At 44.9% G+C, this 19534-nt stretch overlaps 2 protein-coding genes across 3 annotated transcripts in view; one reads left to right on the forward strand and one right to left on the reverse strand.

The window, feature by feature from the left end:
• The first annotated feature begins 4408 nt into the window (after positions 1-4408).
• Positions 4409-9384, forward strand: LOC309848025 (uncharacterized protein C12orf76 homolog). The gene is made up of 2 exons (XM_082698986.1): positions 4409-4578; positions 8064-9384. The coding sequence occupies exons 1-2, from the start codon at positions 4446-4448 to the stop codon at positions 8147-8149; spliced, it is 219 nt and encodes a 72-aa protein (XP_082555112.1). The 5' UTR covers positions 4409-4445; the 3' UTR covers positions 8150-9384.
• Positions 9385-11642: 2258 nt separating this feature from the next.
• ANKRD13A (ankyrin repeat domain 13A) overlaps positions 11643-19534 on the reverse strand; it is a 33317-nt gene continuing 25425 nt past the window's right edge. For both annotated transcript variants that reach the window (XM_082700077.1, XM_082700078.1), the window contains 5 exons: positions 18868-19025; positions 17967-18080; positions 16137-16297; positions 14296-14363; positions 11643-13693 (listed from right to left, as the gene is read on the reverse strand). In XM_082700077.1, the coding sequence (XP_082556203.1) occupies positions 13498-13693; positions 14296-14363; positions 16137-16297; positions 17967-18080; positions 18868-19025 (697 nt within the window). In that variant the 3' untranslated portion in view covers positions 11643-13497. The remainder of the gene's footprint in view (positions 13694-14295; positions 14364-16136; positions 16298-17966; positions 18081-18867; positions 19026-19534) is intronic.

Consider the following 19534-nt stretch of genomic DNA (forward strand, 5'->3'; position numbering starts at 1 on the left):
AAAATAAACAAAGAGGAAAAGAGACAGGCAAAAAAAAAAAAAAAAAACCTGACTCTTAAATATAGGGAACAAACTGGTGGTTGCCAGAGGGGAGGTGAGTGGGGAATTGGTGAAATAGGCAATGGAGAGTAAGATCATGATGAGCCCTGAATAATGCTCAGAATTGTTGAATCACAGGGCACTTGGATGGCTCAGTTGGTTTAGTGTCTGACTCATGGTGTCAGCTCAGGTCTTGATCTTGGGGTCATGAGTTTGGGCCCCACATTGGGTTCCACACTGGACAAGAAGCCTACTTAAAAAAATAACTGTTGAATTGTTACATTATACAATGAAACTAATATAATGCTGTATGTTAATTATACTGCAATTAGAAAAATAGGGGCGCCTCGGTGGCTCAGTCGGTTAAGTGTCTGCCTTCAGCTCAGGTCGTGATCTCAGGATCCTGGGATCAAGTCCCACATCCAGCTTCCTGCTCAGCGGGGAGTCTACTTCTCCCTCTGCCCCTCTGCCTCCCCCTGCCTGTGCTTGCTCTCTCTCTCTCTTTCTGTCAAATAAAAAAATAAATAAAATCTTAAAAAAAAAGAAAAAGAAATTTTAAAAAATGAGTGCCTCCCAATGCAAATCAAAACCACAGTGATATATGATTTTAAAACTACTAGGATGAGGGTACCTGGGTGATTCAGTCAGCTGGGATTTGGACTCTTGATTTCAGCTTGGGTCATGATCTCAGTGTTGTGGGATCAAGGCCCATATTGGGTGTAGAGATTACTTAAATAAACAAAACTTTTTTAAAAAAAAGAAATATATATAATGGAATATTATTAGGCCACACAAAGGAATGAAATTTTGAAATATTTGATCATATGAATGGACTCTGAGAACATCATGCTTAGTGAAATGAGCCAGACACAGAAGGACAAATATTAGAGGATTCTATTTACATTAAGTACCCAGGGAGGTTAAGTTCCTAGGGACAGAAAGTAGAATAGAGTAACTGAGGGAGGGGAGAAGGGAGAGTTATTGTCTAATGCATAGAGAGTTTTGGTAGAAGATGATGAATAAGTTTTGGATCTAGGTAACAGTAATGGTAATTATACAACATTATTAATGTATTTGATACCACCGAATTGTACATTTGTGAATGGTAAAAATGATAAATAATATATTATGTATATTTAATCACAATATTAATTAGTTGATTGATTGATTGATTGATTAGCAACTCCCAAAATTTTGTCATTTTTGCTTTTCTTGCTGTTGGGCTGGCAGAAAGGGCTACTTAAGATGGCGAAAGTTCCCACCACAAAACCTGAGCTTTGACAGGAGAACAAAGGCCCAAGCAGGAATCTGAGACACCCGCCCCGGGCTCCAGTGGACCAATGGGACCCCGAGGAGCAGGCGAGATATCCGAATAAGGGAAACTTGCCAAAAGACCCCTGAGCTCCCCTCGAGATTCCTTAAAAGCCCCCTCCTCCCTGCCTTGGGCGCGACTTCCACCACTCTGCTTTCCAGAGTCTTGGAAACTCACCCAAGGGTGCCCACCTCCTCCCAGCGCAACTTTACTGGTTCCCCTTCTCCTGAGCCCTGAAACTTCACTGGAGAGTGTTTTTAATAAATCTTGCCTTGCACCCACTTTACCTGGTGTTGTGTTTATCTCGCTGGAAAAATTTTACAGTTGATGCTTTTATAAGAAAGAATTATAGATGGAAATGTATTATCTGAAATGTAGGGACTTAGTTATCACAGATAAATACTACAGTCTGTGATCATGCATGTATTCACTATGCAAGCATTTACTGAGCACCTACTATGTGCAAAGCACACACCATGTTAGGAATTTGGGGAAGAAGGGTGCAAAAACAAATGAATTTCAGATTGTGCTCTGAAGGTAGAATTGTCAGATATAGCAGAAAATAAGAGCACAGCTTTGCTCATTTACGTTTGAATTTCAAATAAGCAACAAGTATAATATCCCATACAATATTAGGAATGTCCTTTAACTAATTGTTATTCATTGTTTCTGTGAAATTAAAATTAAATGAATGCCCTGCACCCCCAATGGAAGAAAGTTATAGTCCAGTTAGAGAAATGACATTCACAAATCACCAGAATACAAAGTACAATGAGCCGAGCATCAAAAGGTCAAGGGCTGTGAGAACTTGGAGGTAGAAAATATTATATTTAATTGTAAATGGTCTGCTACTTTAGTAGACATATAGTACATATAATGTACAAATATATGTAGGCAACTAAGTGGAGAAAATGGGCTATTTTCAATACTTTTCTTGTTTTTCTTCCTCCCCTTGCCCTTCTGCTCACTCCACATCCACGCAACAGACATTTGAGAAAACTTTTCCTGTTCCCGGGACTTTTCCCAGCACCAGAGTGGTGAACCAGACAGACATTGTCTTGCCTTCATGGAGTTCACAGTTTGGTGGGGAAGACAGGTAACAACCGGGAAACGTCGAAGAACAGAATCACTTGAGATAGTAATGACAACCATAGGAGAAGGTAGGGTGAGCGTGGAGGCTGTGTTGGGGGCTCTGGAAAGGGCACTCTGAGGAACAGACCCTTGGGCGGAGGCCTCGGTGCTATATAGCTGCCTGTTGTGCAATGGCATAGGGAAAAGCATTTCAGCAAAGGGAACAGTAAAAATCCTGAAGCAGAAACAAAAACGGAGGTCAAAGTGCCAGGGACGTAATTACACATGGTACATTCTCATTAAACAATCACCTTTTTTTCTTTTTTTTCCTAGTCCTTTTATTGAAGGGAACTGAAATAGTTAACTGATAGGCAGCCAAAGAAAGAAAATAAAGCTAGGCATTGCAATAATCCACAAACTATTAGGTAGACTACAGTGATTTTTAGGGTCAATTTTTTAAAAGATTTTATTTATTTATTTGATATATAGAGATCATAAGTAGGCAGAGAGACAGGCAGAGAGAGGCAGAAGGCTCCCCGCTGAGCGGAGAGCCCAATATGGGGCTCGATCCCAGGACCCTGGGATCATGACCTGAGCCAGAGGCAGAGGCTTTAACCCACTGAGCCACCCAGGTGCCCCTTTAGGGTCCATTTTAAGCCCACTTTTCTAAGTGGGCTACATTTTCCATAATAATAACAGAATAATCCAGAATAACAGAATAAACTCAATCACTTATAATGTATCATGTCGTTTACATGCATTTATTTGGGACGAAGAGAAATTGCAATTCAGGACCTGCAAGCTATGGCAAAACCATAGACAAATTCAACAAACAAAGAAGAGGGACTTATTTTATGACAAAGAAGGAGGAAGTTGTGTGTGTGGGGGGGTGTGTTTTGAAGGAAAGTCCATTGCAGAAAAGCAAGAATTCAGCGTGATGACAGTTTCTCACTGTCTGGGCTGCAGGGGTAGTCACTTTGTTGTAGGAGATTTTAGAAAAGGATTCCCGGTAAGGGCTTCCTGAGAAGGTGGCATTTGTCAGATGGTACTACAGTGTCTATTTTGTAAGGACCTACTTAGCAAGAGACTTTCATTAAAGTTAAACTGTCCCTGCTCCCCTTCCCCCAGGGGATTCACTTAAAACAAGTCCTGGAAACCAGCTCCAGGTAACAAAGCCCAGATATAAGGGTGGGTCAGGCCAGGTGGAGACATCCGATCAGTGGGGGGGGGGGGGGGATGCATACTGTCTCCCTGGTTACCAAGGAGTATGGGCCCCACCCTTTGGGCGCCAATCCTAACCAAGGTGTGATGGGCTAAATCAAATGTCTACTAAGGTAAATTGTAACTCAATTGGTCACCTAGCATCACTATGGAGTTTCCTGTGTGTGTTACAATCTCATTGGTCACCTGTGCGTGGCTAGGCCCGACCGCATGGCCTTTGCCCTTAAAAGCTAGACTGTGAAACAGAGAAGGGTCGCCCTCTCTTGTAAGAGGTGCGGCCCTGAACGTTCTGATAGATTCTTGGTTCTTGGCGCGAAATAAAGTTATGCTTGACCTTCGCTTTGTATCAGTCTCGCTCCTTTAATCACGGACCCATTATTGGGGCATAACATATTTCTTGGGTCTTTAGCGAAGATCTAATAAGAAAATATTATGGATACATTAAAAAACCTTCAATAGACCCAAAACAGACCCAAAAACCCTCTACGGAAAGAGGCTCCCTCCCCCGGCGCCCACAAAAAGGGGAACGTTGGTCACCACGGAATGGTGATCGAGATGGACGTTGCCCCAGACAGAACGGTGATCCCTCCAAAAAATGGCCCGGGGCTAACTAAAAACGTTCACCAAAGAGGGACATCAATCCCGGAGGAACCTCCCGGGACAGAGAATCACCCTGCCTGGGATTATGGTTACCCTGGCAACGAGGCGAGGGAGGTGGGGCAGCGCCGGAAGGAGCCCCGCGCTGGAACGGAAGTGGGGATTTGGGCGGAAGTGACCTCTCCGCCCCAGCCGCCTGGGAAAGATGGCGCGTCTTGCGAGGTGGTGGCTGTCCTTCAGCCTGGGCAGTCTTCTGGCGGGGCAGGCGGAGGCCCCGAGCCCGGTGGAGCCGCGGGAGCAGAGCCGGCCCTACGCCGTGCTGCGTGGGCAGAATCTGGGTGAGCGGCTGCCGGCGGAATGGCAGGGCGGAGGGGACATGGGAGGGAGGGCTGTGTAACTGCAGCCGTGCTCAGCCCGTCCCACTCCGCGCCAGGCTTGTACCAGATAGGCTCTTCTTGTGTGCTGGTTGCATGAATGAGCTCGTTGTTGAGGCCCATCTTTGGCTGCGTGGGCCCAGGCTAGGCAACAAGGGTGACTTAATGAGAAAGCTCAGGAGTGCAACCCCGTTTTCCGGATGAAGAGGAAACGCAGGTGAAGTTATTTGCCCACGTTTACCCAATTAGGATAGCGGTGGCAGCCAGTACTGGTACCCCCCACCCCACACACACACCCTGCTTTTCGAATGAGTATCTGTTTTCGCTAACCTAAAGAAATCCGAAGGGGATTTTTTCCTTTTACGAAAAAAGGCAAAAAAGTGAAAAGAGAGCTCACCAGGTGTTCTGCAGTACACACCCCCAGCAGCGAGAGTGACAGCACAAAACTACATTCCTGGAACTACACTCAGCCTATTAGCATCATGCCGTTACAGCTTTGAAATGTGTCTGAGTATCTGTGCGTGTTCTCGATTTATTTTGTGTATCCCTTAGCTAAATGTGTCTTAAGGTATCAGAAAAGTCTAAGGTTATTTTTGGGGTCTGGGAGGCTCAGTTTTTTCCGCTTAAATTAATGGCAACTTTTTTTTTTTTTTTTTTTTTTTTTGCTATATGCCATTTCTGCTTAGGAAAGTTTTCATGGGCACAGGACTTTCAGAGAACGTAGGAAACTAGCACTGGAACCTAGGTTTTGTGAAGACACCTATTTACACACACAAGTATATACGGTGTACATGGCTTTAGAAGGGGTCCTGGAGCTTAAAGTTCCCAATAACTCTTCCTCTTCTGCCAAAGCCATTTCTTTGCTCTATTCCTCAGTGATATATCTGAATCTCTGTGCCACATAGTAGTATCATTTTTGGATTATCTTGAGACTCATTTACATTTGAATTGAATGTCTGTGTTGTCCACTTACTGTGTACCTAACATTCTGCTGAGTGGTTTCCAGGTGCTCTGCTGCTTAATCCTTTGGAGCAGGAGAGTGTCTCCACAGTGGTACTATGATATCATGGACCAGATCACTCCAAAGAGTGCCAGCTGTCTACTGGGGGCAAAATCGCCCTGGCTGAGAACCACTGCTGAACAATAATACTATTCAAAGAGTGGTCTGCAGGCCAATGCGGTTTCCAAATTATTTATCTGCAAAGAGAGGACTACAGAAATTTAGTGTTTATAACAAAATTAACAGTTTGACACTGTCGCCACATCCAAGCAAGTAGAGACCAGACCTAGGTTCCATGGACTGACCTGCTTAATAAGAAGAGGGAGCTGCTTACTAGTCATGCACATAGTAATGGCCTGGGACTGGCCACAAGTTATAAAAACTAGTCCTTTACCACAGATAGCGTAGAAGACACTACCCTAAACAGTCCTGTGCAGGGGGTATTTTTGCCTCCATCTTTACAGAGGAGGAAACAAAGAGATCGTGTAATTTATTTGAGAACACATAGCCCATCAGTATAGATGGGAGCCCAGACAGTCTGACCCCACACCTTGAGTTCATGACCGCTGTGCCGTGTTGCCTGTTTTGGTCATCATAACGGCTTTCACTTACCGTCTGCATGTTCTATGTGTACACTCTGTTGAGTGCTTTTCATAGGATACCACAGTTAGGTTTCAGGAAACCCTCTTGAGGTGGGTTTCACTTGCCACATTTTATAGATGTAGGAAATGAAGTTCAGCAATTGGAAGTGACCAATAAGGAAGGACCCAAGAAGTCTTAAGGTTCTGCCTGAGTCTGCCATTCAGGTAACTAATACCATGTGCAAAGTGGGGGGGAGGACAAAGATGAAGAATGGGAGAATCTATCAAGCCCCACATGGGTAGCTATCTACATGGGCATTATGTACCTAACAACCCATCATTTTAAACCTTTTCAAATGCTTTTTGAGATTGTTCTCTACTTCCAGCCTCCTACATTCCTGCTTTGGGAATTGGTTGGGGGGTTTTGGGGGGGAAGGTGGGGAGAGAAAGAGGGTTGTTTTGTTTTTGAGAGTCCTTCCAGAATGTCAAATATAGGAGAATGGTTTAAATGGAATAAGGCAACTTGAGGTCCAATTACAGTGAGAACCTTAGAAATTCGTGGAATTCAAAACTTTGTAAATAAGGGCAGGTATTTAGATAACAAGGCCTGTTTTGAGATAGGACATTTAGCTTATATGAGTTGTAGGTTGTCTTTATCACCTACATTCTTTCTTCCCCTTCCTCACCAAAAAAAAGTATTTCTGTATGGTCAGTATTTAAATAACTGGGTTCCATATGGGGGCATTTTGTAGGGGTCACAAATACCCCAGATTACTGATTTAAATAAAACTTTGGTCAAATCTTGTTTTTTCAGTAGGCACACTAGAGGATAGCCATGGTTAGTTTCCCATTGGAACCTGGGATGGGCCCACATACTTAAAAACAAATGTACACTTGCTTGGTAAAGGTAACATCTTGAACTCTTGTTAGACCTCTGAGGTAGTCACAGGTCCCTTCCATGGGTTGCTGGTTACGTTAAAGCCTCAGTCCTTAGGTCTAGTCCTCTACCGAGGCTCAACCCGAGGGCTTAGTTGTAGGTTCCGTTTCTCACTTGAGCACCCTGGAGATTTTAGACCTGAAATTTACTCTCTGAAATGGAATAGGTTTGTGAAGTTCATTGCTTCTTGGATCCAAAGGCCTTTGTCTCTTCTAGAGATTAAAATGCTTTACTCTTTTTTTCATCTCCAGTTTTTATGAATGGCTTTAAAAACGTTGGGCTCCCTGCTTCTGTTTTTGTCACCTATAATCTGGTGGTTCTCCATGCAGCCAGAAGGATCTGGTTTCCCACGTTGAATCACATCATGTCACTCTTTGCCTTTGGCCCTCCCTTTAAACTTACAGTAAACCCATGTTGGCATCGTGGTCCACGAGGCCCTGCATGAAGTGGCTGCAGCCTTCCTCTCTGGCTTCATTTCCTGCCTCACTTCCTCCCTCCTCAGCCATGCTCGCCTCTTTCTATTCATTGGCTTTCTCGGCTTGTCTGGCCCCAAGAGCTTGCTTTTGCTGACCCTTGGGGCCACAGTGCTCTCCCTGCAGATCTTCACAGGGCTGGCTCCTTCCTCTCATCACGGTCCCAGCTTGTGTGGCACCTCCTCAAATGCTTTCTCCACTGCCCTACCTACCGTAACCCCTCCTCACCCCTCTACCCCTATCATTGTCACATTTCTTCAGGCCCTGTGAGCTGCTCTTACTAGTTTACATTTTCTCCCTCACTTATTTGGAAACATCCTTAGAATCTTTTGGTGTCTGTTTCCCACACACCTGGCACAGTGCCTGGCACTGAGTGGCATTTGGCAAATTATCGGCAAAAAATGGATGAATGACAACGTGGAGCTGCTATGAGGAGGTGACCTGTTTTCCTTTTGCAGTGTTGATGGGAACCATTTTCAGCATCCTGCTAGTGACCGTGATCCTTATGGCATTTTGTGTCTACAAGCCCATTCGCCGTCGGTGACAGCTGAGCGACCAATTTCTTCCACAAGTATTGGGGGAAAGTATAAATTGTGTTGCACATGGGTCATTGGAAAGGTTGGAATTAGAACTTCACCACTTGGAAATGACCTTCAGTCTGGACAGTTGGTAAATGTGAAATGATTTAGAAAAAACATCCATCTGGCAGTTATTTTTTTTTCCTAACACTGTAATGTAAATAACTGACTCTGCTTCTTGATGTTTCTTTGTATATCTGGCTGCACTTAACACTTGTTACAAGAAGGACCTGAAGCTACAAGTTTCAGTATAAAGATGGGAAGACAGCTAACTATGTTAGTGGTGGGAAAACCACACTGGAAAGGACTCATCCCGAATATTGGAAAATACTCATAAGAGGAAGACTTGACATGTAGACATTTCATACTTGAGAACCATTTGGTCACAGTGGGGTTAAGAGTCATACGTGTTTTTAGTTAGATTGAGTTGGCCTGGAATGCCCTGGTTGCAAAGCAGTGTCAGTTGTGGGGAACTTTGGGCCATCAGTCCTCGTGCCACATCTGGGTCTGCACCCAGATGCCCCCGATGAAGTCAGGGCCGCATTAGCTAGCCTGTGACCATGAGCACCCTGGGGCTGGAAGGCTCTGAGTTGGGCTGATTACTGGTTGACCCATCTGAAAAAGAGCTCCATCCTGCTTAAATACATCGAGCTCCTTGGGGCTGCACTCAAGACTTTCCGGCCCCTGGCCTAAAGCTTGTGGCAGCTTTTCAGATTTGGAATCCTAAAAGAAACTCAGCAGGAGCTCTTTTTAGTTGTGGGTGGGGAGGTCCTCAACCCACAGAAGTGTGCATTCATAGTAGGAGGCTGAGAGGCCAGTGCATGTGTGTTTACACAGATTTCATCTCAACCTTGAAATGCTGCTGTTTTGCACTGTTGAAATGGATTGTTTTTTCCTGTTGAAATGATACTTTCATACTTACAAAGTGGTTAACAGTATTTATTCTAAACATGCTAGGCTTAATTTTCTTTGTTACTGAACTGAAATGCTTGTCTTGTATTCCAGTCACCTCACTGATGTGTGTTGTTTTTTGTTTTGGTTTTTCTTTTAACAACCCACACTGAATGTGAAATAACTAATGTAGGATACTGTGACTGTCGGACATCAGGATTTTGTGTGTAACCCTAACATTGAGCCACTGAAATGTTCACTGTTTTGTGGTTTTGAGCAAAGTGTCAATTAAAATTAAAATCTTACATGCTATTTGACTCCTAGTGATTTATTTTCTAAGTGTCTAAAATGCAGGTGTGTGTTTGCATCTGCTCTACTCAGGGAAGTGCCGTGAAGTCGCATTTTAAAATTTATGTAGGTGAAGTAAGACAGTTGCCCCAAGGCAAGGTATTATTTCTGGAGACTGAGCCATAAGTAATCTCTCAGGCCAGGCCAGGGGTCTGAAGCTGGATTTGTGTCCCCACTTCTTCAAGCCTCAGTTTTTCACCTGCAAAGTGGTGCTATACACACCTTATCTTTCTTAATTATGGTGAAGATCAAACACTGTGAAACCATTGGTGACAAGGGTGGGGTCACCACCTTTGGCGTGTCCCATAAAAAACCAGGTTACTGAGGGACTGCAGGGAGGAGCAGGTGGGATTCTGAGAGGCTGGCACTGACAGCCAAGTCCCAGGAGGGCACATCCTGCCTCATCTGGAATGCCATATTTTGATACGCTGCCTAAAAATTTACTGGCATTTTTAGGACTTGAGAGGGAAACAGTGAAAACTTGGTAGGCCCATAAACCAACCTTGTAACCTGCCGTTTGCCCAGTGATAACTAGGCAGCTTACAATAGAATCACGTCCCAATTTTCAGAAACAACCTTGCAATAGTTATTCCATGTACAAATCCCAAAACCCAGCCTATGTCTTCATTCCAACTTTACCATCTGTTCAGCATGAGATTTCAGTCTAAAGTCAGACACAGAGTAATCTTTGTAGAAAGAGGCTTATTACAGAGATGAGGAAGGATACAAACCTCAATTCTGGGAGAGAGAGAGACAGAACTCTACTGAAAACTTTTGTGCACCGGGACTGACCACTAATACTTTTGAAGCACCATTATTTCCTTTACCTGTGTCTCTGGGAATACAAGGTTGGGGGGAGGCAGCCAAAGCCCCTAAACTGAACTGCGCCCAGAATACCCACCGTGTACCCAAATGAACGTATTCACTTCATTTATACCAACCATAAAAATGGCTTATCGTAGTAAGTATTAATCTTAACTTTGTTTAAATTTGAGATGAATAAATCTGTGAGTGCTGCTTGGGATTTGGGGGCTCTGGAAGTCTTACTACATTTTTTTCAGCTGGACCCCAATCTGAATTCTACACTTTTCCAGACTTTGAACCCCAACACTTACCTGCACTGCAGATAGTCCTGGGAAGCAGCTGTCGTGCAACTTGCCTTCCTTGAGGTCTTCGGCGTTTAGCAGGAAACCCCTGGTACAGTAAGTCTGGCCATCTCTTCCCTGTCATTATTAAGAGCAGACCTCCCTTCCTTGAGAGGCCAACACCATGTTACGTATGGTGTGTTCAGCTTGCTCATGGAACAGTATCTAAAGTGCTTCAGCTCCGTTTCCTGCTGGTACTGCACTACCTAAGTTTTAATTAACGTAACGGTGAAGAAACTGTTATTTTTAGGTAATCCACAGTTATTGTCTAAGCTATTGCCTCTTGGCCTAAGGCGAATGAGTTTTCTTCACAGTGCCCCACTGGCTCAGTATTGTCTACTTTCCCCCAAAGCAAAGCAGCTCCTTCACATCTTCCTGGAAATACCAAGGCCGCATTTCTGGAGCCCAGATGATTTTCTACTGGTCACTGCCTCCGTTTGTGTTTTTGTGTCTTTTCAAGATTTATTTTTTATTTGAGAGAGAGAGTACAAGCAGGGCGGGGAGGAGGGAAGGGCAGAGGGAGAAGCAGACTCCCCACTAAGCAGGAAGCCTGATGTAGGGACTAGATCCCAAGCCCCAGAGATCATGACCTGGACTGAAGGTTTAACCAACTGAGCCACCCAGGCGCCCCCCGATCCCCGTTTCTTAATACCGAAGTAATTGGGTGTAGGATAAATCTGGAAGCCCTAATTATCACCTGAACTTCTAAGATCAGCCTCACAGAGCACATCAGCCTCAGAGTGGGGGCATCTTCAGTCCCAGGAGCGATCTGAGGTTGGCGCGGCTTCCCGGACTCCAGAGGAGCCAGGCCACCTCCAGCAGAACCACTGCAGTCTGTCCCAGCAGCCCCTGTGCTGGTGGGCTTTTCAGTTTCTATGTGAAATGAGCAGCGTGGGGCATGTGGACTATATGACCCCGGTGGGGAGGCTGAGAGGAGCAGGTCACCTTGGTAATGGATGCCAGGTGGCATGACGCATTCTCCTGTTGGAGTCACATACGTAACAGGGAGTGTGGGAACATTCAGCGACTAGAGAAACCCCATGAAAAGGAACAAAGACTCAAAGGATAGCTAGGATACTGTCCGAGCACCCTCTCGGGAAGCAGTCTTTATTTGCATTTTAAGAGTGAACACATAGATGAGAAATGCTGCAACAGAAGGACAGAACGCTCAGTCCCTTTTTAACCAACTTCCCGGGGAGTCCCCTTCCTCCGGAAGCAGGCCAGTGGAATGCAAACACAGAAATCATGGTTGGTTCACCTCAGGGAGTAAACGCTGCAGCCTGATGCATTCCCGAGAAGTGTCTTCACTCCGGGTGAACACGGAGTAAACAGAATGCCAAGCTGTGTGTTGGAAACAAATATGACCCCGCGGTATACTGGCCATGTGTGTGCCGTGACTAAAAAGGCAGGTGGTTATGTGGAATCCAGAGCACAATCCTCTGTAACTAAGAGCATTTTACTGGCAGCACTAACTGGAGGATACGGATGCTAACTGCAGCGTAGTTTCTGTCTCTTCCCATCCTGAAAGCAGCACAGCAGGCAGGAAAGAGACAGGGAGCTGAGGTGGCCACTGTTACCAGGTCATGTCAGTCAGCCTGTGGGGACGACCAGATGGGCCAGAGTGAGGGCGCCCTCGGCTCTCCTCTCGGGGGTTCTTCTGTGCGGTGTGCAGTGCTTATTTACAGAAGGGTCACATAAAATCGTTAAACTACTAAAGGTATCCAAAAAAGGCCTGAGAAAGTCTGGTTAAAATGTATAACCTTGTATTGCTACTGATGGGAGTAGTTGTCTTTATATCTTTTAAAAATAATAAAAAGATTCTGTTAAAAAATATATTTATCCAGAAAGATGTTGATTTGAACTCTAAAAAGCAATGCAGAATCCTCATTTTCCCTTTTGAATACAGAGCTTAATATTAAGTTCTGCTTGGAGCTCCCTTTCTAACTACAAGGCCACTCCTTCTTCTCTAGTGAACCTAGGCCTGTAGTGGGGTCTCCCTTGGCCTCTCCGTGGCAATCTGTCACTAGGGAAGGTGCGGAACACACCTACTTTGGTTCTGTGCTGTCTTATGTTTTGGCCAGCCTGCCGCCTCGAGAGAACAAGCCTCAGGCTCTCCTAGCTGTTCCTTCGGGGCCAGGATTAGCTGCCTTGGATTTAGCCTGGAGGATCCTGCTCTCAAATGAAGTGCCTTTATAAATTCAAATCAGACCCCTCAGGGTGGAGTGAGGTGGTTTGAAACTACTGGTAATTTTTAAGGCTAAGGCAACATCCGTGGTCATTTGTATAGCCTAATGTGATACAAATAGTTACGCCTAATCTAAAATGTATCCTGTACTCATTTCCTCTTTGACTCTACCAGCGGTGGGTGGGTGGGTGGGATGGAATAAAGTGGAGATGGAGGAGGAGCAGTGAGTGTCCTAGAAACCCTGTATAAAGGTAAAAACAAAAGAATAGATCGGCACAGATTATCCATTTCTTTGGTGAACTGTAAAGAAGTGTCTCATAAATTCTCATAAACCACGCTCTAAAAAGGCTGCTGCTCTCATATATAAAAGCACCCTGACTCTGCAATAACTTGTTTTGTTATCACTCCTTGATAAAAATTAATCTACAAACTTGCGGGGATTGGGGTTTTTGTCTAAAGCTGGTAGTAGTAAAAACGTGACCTGCAAGCCAATACATCTAATGGAAAGTGACGATGCTCTCCTCCCCTTAGCCTGGAGATGGGGCCTGCTGGTCCCCAGCCCGTCCCCGGGGGAGTGTCATGGATGGGCCTGGGAGTCCCTGGTCCGGCACCTCTGCAGAAGGAAGGGCAGCTGCTGTTGGCTGCATGCATGCAAGGTGCAGTCCCTCGGCCCCGGGGCACCAGTGATGCAGCACTCCCGTGCGGCCCAGAACCTCTGCTTTGTGCAGCCGGTGAGCAGAAAGGTCTATTTCTCAGTGAGAGACAGCTGTAAGACTTGCTGGAGCTCCTCCTCCTCCTCCCGGAGCCGGAGCTCATGCTCCTCCAGCTCTTTGGCAGAGAGCTCCATGGCCAGCTGCAGGTCGCTATCAAAACGGCTTGTCTCGCTCGAAGCCCCGGGGTGCAGGCCTTCTGAGCTGGTGAGGAGGCTCTCCTGGATGGCCCTGTGGGGGGAAAGAGGTGGAAAAAGGAGTAACAGTTACCAATATCATCAGGGCAGCAGCAGCACCTACATTTAACTGCCTCCCAAGAATGCACCATACACTTAATACACATCCCACGGGCACGGTGCCATTCAGTCCCCTCTACGTCTGAGGCAGGGTGCTGCATACAGGTAAGCAACTGGGGCTCAGAGAGGTGAGCAAACCTGCCCATGATCACCCAGCTGCTAAAGGATGGGGTCAGGAACTGAATTTGGATCTATTTTAAAGCAAAACCTAAGTTTTCTTTCAGTGGGCTTTCATATATGCCTGGAGTACATGAAAATACTCCATAAAATAAATCTTTCCAGTCTTTACCCTCTCCTTTAAAAAGATAATCTACTCATCCCCGTATCTGTTCCCCAAAGCCTCCTCATTCTTAAAACTATCTACCTCCTGCTGAGGGCATCTAGACCCTGTGAGCATATACTCCTTGCAGAAGATCAGACCGCTCAAAAAGCATTTACTGGGAGCCTTTCTGCCAATGGCACTGGCCTGTGGCTAGTCAACAAATGGATCAACACTAAGTCCCATGTCGGCCTCACTTTAAAAGTTATGCCAGTCACCTCTCATACTGGGCGTCGTAGGCATGTGTCTGGCCGATCCCTCCATTCGAAGCTGGTCCTGAAAGTTCCTGAGAAAAACAAACATGATGGACATGAACACCTCCTAGAAGGAGGAGGCATCATACTGATAAGGCGACGAAAGCACAAGAACAAAATTTAAAAATTTTTCCATGTCCATTACTGATAACACCACATGAAAAATGAACAGAGACTTGGGTGATCTCAAACACGACACCTAAATGTCAGATGGAATGTGGTACACTACCCTGCTTAACGGCCAGAGCCTCTCATACTTGACACAGAATCCATCAAAAACAACCTTGGGCATGGGGCGCCTGGGTGGCTCAGTGGGTTAAGCCGCTGCCTTCGGCTCGGGTCATGATCTCGGGGTCCTGGGATCGAGTCCCGCATCGGGCTCTCTGCTTGGCAGGGAGCCTGCTTCCTCCTCTCTCTCTCTCTCTGCCTGCCTCTCCATCTACTTGTGATTTCTCTCTGTCAAATAAATAAATAAAATCTTTAAAAAAAAAAACAAAACAAAACAAAAAAACAACCTTGGGCAAAGTTTAAATGAACAAGGCAGGTCATTCTTGTAAAGTAAGGTGACAATATATAACTCAACATTTGTCATCTTTGACTTTGGCTACCCCCCTCCTTTGCAAAATTTATGGTCAACAAGGTTTATGCAGATACTGGGCAGGAGGGAGCAATGAGCTCACTTGAAGAAGGGCAAGGCGCACTGGAGGGACAGTGAGGTCCAGGGGCTGGGCTTCTCCCAGGAGGCCTCCCAAAGGCAATATGCTGGGTATGGGTGTGGCCCTTGGCCCAGCAGCTTCAGAAAACTGAATGGTTAAGAACAGATTGATGGGGAATGGAGGAGGGGAAGCACGTCCACTGCCCAACCTTGGAATCTCAAGAATAAAACCATAATGCCAAAAATCTGAGCTTGGACGCTGGAGTGTGGGTACCACTCTCAAACCTTGGGGGGGCTTGTGAGTTCAGGGGCTGGGCCTGCTTCATCAAAGAATCCTCGCTCTGCAAACATGTGCCAAATGAGCGATGGAAGTAAACAAGGAACCAAGAACAAACAGCAGAAGCCCAGGACACCAAAAGGTGGGGGATACAGAAAGACAGCCCGCCACAGCAGAATCAGAAAAGCACAAGAGGGCAGGGTTGGAAGGACTTGACATTGGGGGAGGAGGAGCTCAAGGCCTGTACTGTCCCAGGCAGGTGAGACCTGGAGGAAGAACCACCTGAGGAGACCAAGGGCACCTGTTCTTACTCTGGTCTGCCCCACCCTTAGCTCTATCCTTTAGAGTCCCTGACAGTTTGGGATTATACCCTTTGCAACAGAGTAAAACATAGGAATAAAAAACAAACTTAACAAACAAAGACTCAACCACCATTTTCATCACACACTGAGCAACCACAACACAATGACTGGTCTTCCCTTGGGAGGAAGCTAGGATTCAAATCCACATGCCTTCTTACAAGACGACCAACATGTGGACAATATTCCAGAAAAAAACAGGCTGGGAGAAGCTAGCATGAACCTACGGTTTCAGTACTAGCATATCAGATAGCATGCTCTGAAAACTACATGACTGTGGGCTGCGTGGGTGAACCTGAGGAGAAGGAAGTCTGTCGGGAGACATCCTGTGAATGATGCCGACTTGGGCTGTGCACATGGTGTCAGAGAAGTAGCTTTTGGGAAAGACCAGGTGCAGAAAATAGGACCTCTGGGTACACCGAGAATCTGCCCAGCTTGTGATGTCCAGTGAGTCTCACAAATCAGCTACAGGTTGAACCCTCCCGTGCCCTGCCATTTGTTCCGCTAAATGCACCTGGCTCCTGCTGGACTCCAGTAAACTCTGCTGGATGGCAAACTGCATTAGCTCATAATCTTCATCTTGTAAATGCACATTTCTGCCATTGTCTTGAATGTGGTAAGAGTCTGGAATTTCAAATACAGACTGATCCACCTCAAAGTTTGTGACGTGGGAAGCTGAAACACAAAGGGTAAGAGTCGGTGCCTAAATCAGCAAAATAAATTTCCACTTCAAACTTAAAATTTTAAATATATAAAAATTTGTTGGGGCGCCTGGGTGGCTCAGTGGTTTAAGCCTCTGCCTTCAGCTCAGGTCATTGTCTCAGGGTCCTGGGATCGAGCCCCACATGGGGCTCTCTGCTCGGCGGGGAGCCTGCTTCCCCCTCTCTCTCTGCCTGCCTCTCTGCCTACTTGTGATCTCTCTCTGTCTATCAAATAAATAAATAAAAATCTTTAAAAAAAAAATTTGTTCAGTTAGAAAACAAAAGGATTAAAATGATTAAGATCATGAAACAAGATGGGATTGGGAGGGAGACAAACCATAAGTGACTCTTAATCTCACAAAACAAAGGGGGTTGGGAGAAGGGGGTGGGATTATGGACATTGGGGAGGGTATGTGCTTTGGTGAGTGCTGTGAAGTGTGTAAACCTGGTGATTCACAGACCTGTACCCCTGGGGATAAAAATATATGTTTATAAAAAATTTAAAAATTTAAAAATTTAAAAAAAAATGATTAAGATCTAGGTTTGCTGCTATGTGAGAGAGATTTTGAGGAACAATAACCTTGACAGGAAAGTACCAAAATATGGCCTTTTCTTTCAGTCTTTTCCTTTAAGTAATAAAATTAACTCATGGTCATAAAAAAAATAAAGATCTCTGTCTCCCTACACCCTTTCTCTTATTTCCAAAGTCCTGAGGTAACCAGTGTTCCCTTGCATGTCTTTTGAGAAATGCGGTGTGTGTATGTGTGTGAATAATACATAGTCACACCAAGGACTCTTTGTAGTTTTCCTTTTTTTACTATGGAATACAGTAAACATATAAAACAAAGTAAGATGTCTATAAACTAAACTAAAAATGATAATAAAACGGGGCACCTAGGTGGCTCAGTCAGTTGGGCATTCAACTCTTGGTTTCGGCTCAGGTTATGATCTTAGGGTCATGGAATTGAGTCCTGCACCAAGCCCTGAGTCAGGCTCCACATTCACTGTAGAGTCTGCTTGAGATTCTCTCCCCCTGCATCCCCCCTCACAGCTTACACATGCTCTCTGTCCCTCTCTCTCAAAAAATAATAAATGCCTGTGTATCCTTCAACTAGTCCAAGACACAGAACACCATTTTACCCCAGTAAAACAGACAAAACAACTAAAAAAAAAAAATCAGTTTTGTTTCTATATACTACCAACGAGTAACTGGAAAGTAAGTAAATAATCCACTTATAGTAGCCTCCAAAAGATAATGTGGATGAATGGCAAGGGAGCCTGAGGAAATTTTGTCAAGTAACAGAAATGCTCTACATCTTGACTGTGATGGTTCTGTGGGTACACGCATTTGTCTAAAAGCACTGAACTGTCACACTTAAAGTGGGAGCATATTACTGTATATACAGTACACCTCAATAGAGCTGGTTTTTAAAACTATGCTTTTTTTTTTTTTTTAAATACAAGTGGGGTCATATTCTATAAGTTTTTATACTGACTCTCAAAGAAATCTAACATTTTCATTCACTGCAGAGATCTATTTCATAAGATACTCCAATGTCAAACTGAATAATCAGTAATTAACTGGATGTGGTGTTGTTTTTTTTTAACCACAAAGCCCAACTTTTTTTTTTTTTTTTTTTTACCTGTATCAGCTTGGGTCCCTTCCACATTTTGAGATCCAGTTTCTTCAGCAGTGCTACAGCCATTGACATTTCCAAAGGTAATCCGTGCATTTAAGACATGAAACAAGGGAATTTCTAACAAAATAAAAGCTTTTATAAATAAACTTTACGAGACTAATAATAGCCACCATTTACTGACTGCCTACTGTGCTTGTACACATCAAATACATTAACATAACTACCTTTCCCAATATACAGATGGGAGAACTGAGATTCAGAGAGGTTAAGCAGCTTTTCCTAGATCACAGTGAATAAGCAATTGAGCCCACACTGAAGAATGTGTCACCAGTATGCAACTATCCAAACTGTAGATTCTTCTATATATTGTGTTTAGGATTATGCATTCCACTACAGGCCCTAAAACATACTTAGGTATCAAAGATCTTGGTGTCAGAGGTCTTCCTCAGAAACAATCTAATTTGATGCCTAAGTTAAGTGTGACATGAAAACAATGAATGTTTTCCATTCATTCCCAATGATACTTCTTTAAGCCATATTAAGCTAAAGGATCATTGTGACCTCCTCCATTATGTGTACTGTCTGCTACTTTTGCCTAAAATGTTCCAGTGCCAGGGTGCCGGGTGGCTTAGTTGGTTAACCATCTGTCTTCAGCTCAGGTCATGATCCTGGGGTCCTGGGATCAAGTCCCACATCTGGTTCCCTGCTCAGCTGGGAGCCTGCTTCTCCTTCTCCCCACCCCACCTCATCCCCCATCCCACTTGTGCTCTCTCTTGCCCTCTATCCAAATAAATAAATAAAATCTTAAAAAAACAAAAAAACATTCCAGTGCCCTGAAGTACATTCTGTCACCCACAGAAATGGCCAGAACCTGCAGGTGCTCCTGTGGTTTAGTAGTCAGTACCTATTTTGACAGGAAATCCAGGTGGGAATTCCAGTTTGATGAAATCTCTCAGCCGTGCAAAATGAGCACTGGTTCGGGCCATGAGATCAATGATGGGAATGACCTGCTCCACAAGAGAGAGCGGAAAGTCCTCACACATCCACAGCATCGCTTTGAACCTGCAAGACAGACCAAGACAAGAGTGAGGCCAACACCCCCAGACAGGGAAAGTGAATGACTTGCACGCAGCTGGCGAGACAGCACCAGCCTCCTCCTGAATGCAGCCTTCCCAGCCACAGTACTTCTCTTAATGTGGAGCAGGGAAGGGACTAGACCTGTGCAGAATTCGGACGACCATGCAATCTGGCCATCAGGAGAAATGCCCAGCACGCTGACCTCCCCCTGCAGCAGCTGGAATTGACAGCAAGCGTGAAGGAACTGAGCACTGGTGGATCTTTCCACTGGATCAGCTGAAGCTTGCTGGCAGTAAAAAGTAGAAGGAATTCTTATATCCCATCTCTATTCCATTTGGAAAAGGGCTAATAAGAAGGTGTGCAATCTGCTATTTGCTTTTCTCAGATAAAGTAACTTCCAAATGATGTTTAAAGGAAAGGGACACAAAAATGACAACACGACTCCAAGAAACAGCACAACTTCTGAAACAAGAATGCGTGTGGCTGCTGAGCCC

This window comes from Mustela nivalis (assembly GCF_964662115.1).
Source record: "Mustela nivalis genome assembly, chromosome: 14".
Lineage (NCBI taxonomy): Eukaryota > Metazoa > Chordata > Mammalia > Carnivora > Mustelidae > Mustela > Mustela nivalis.

Coding starts and splice junctions, on each gene's coding strand:
- LOC309848025 (XM_082698986.1), top strand. CDS start 4,446: ATGGCGCGTCTTGCGAGGTGGTGGCTGTCCTTCAGCCTGGGCAGTCTT. Junction 4,579..8,063: donor GCTGCGTGGGCAGAATCTGG/GTGAGCGGCTGC, acceptor TTCCTTTTGCAG/TGTTGATGGGAACCATTTTC.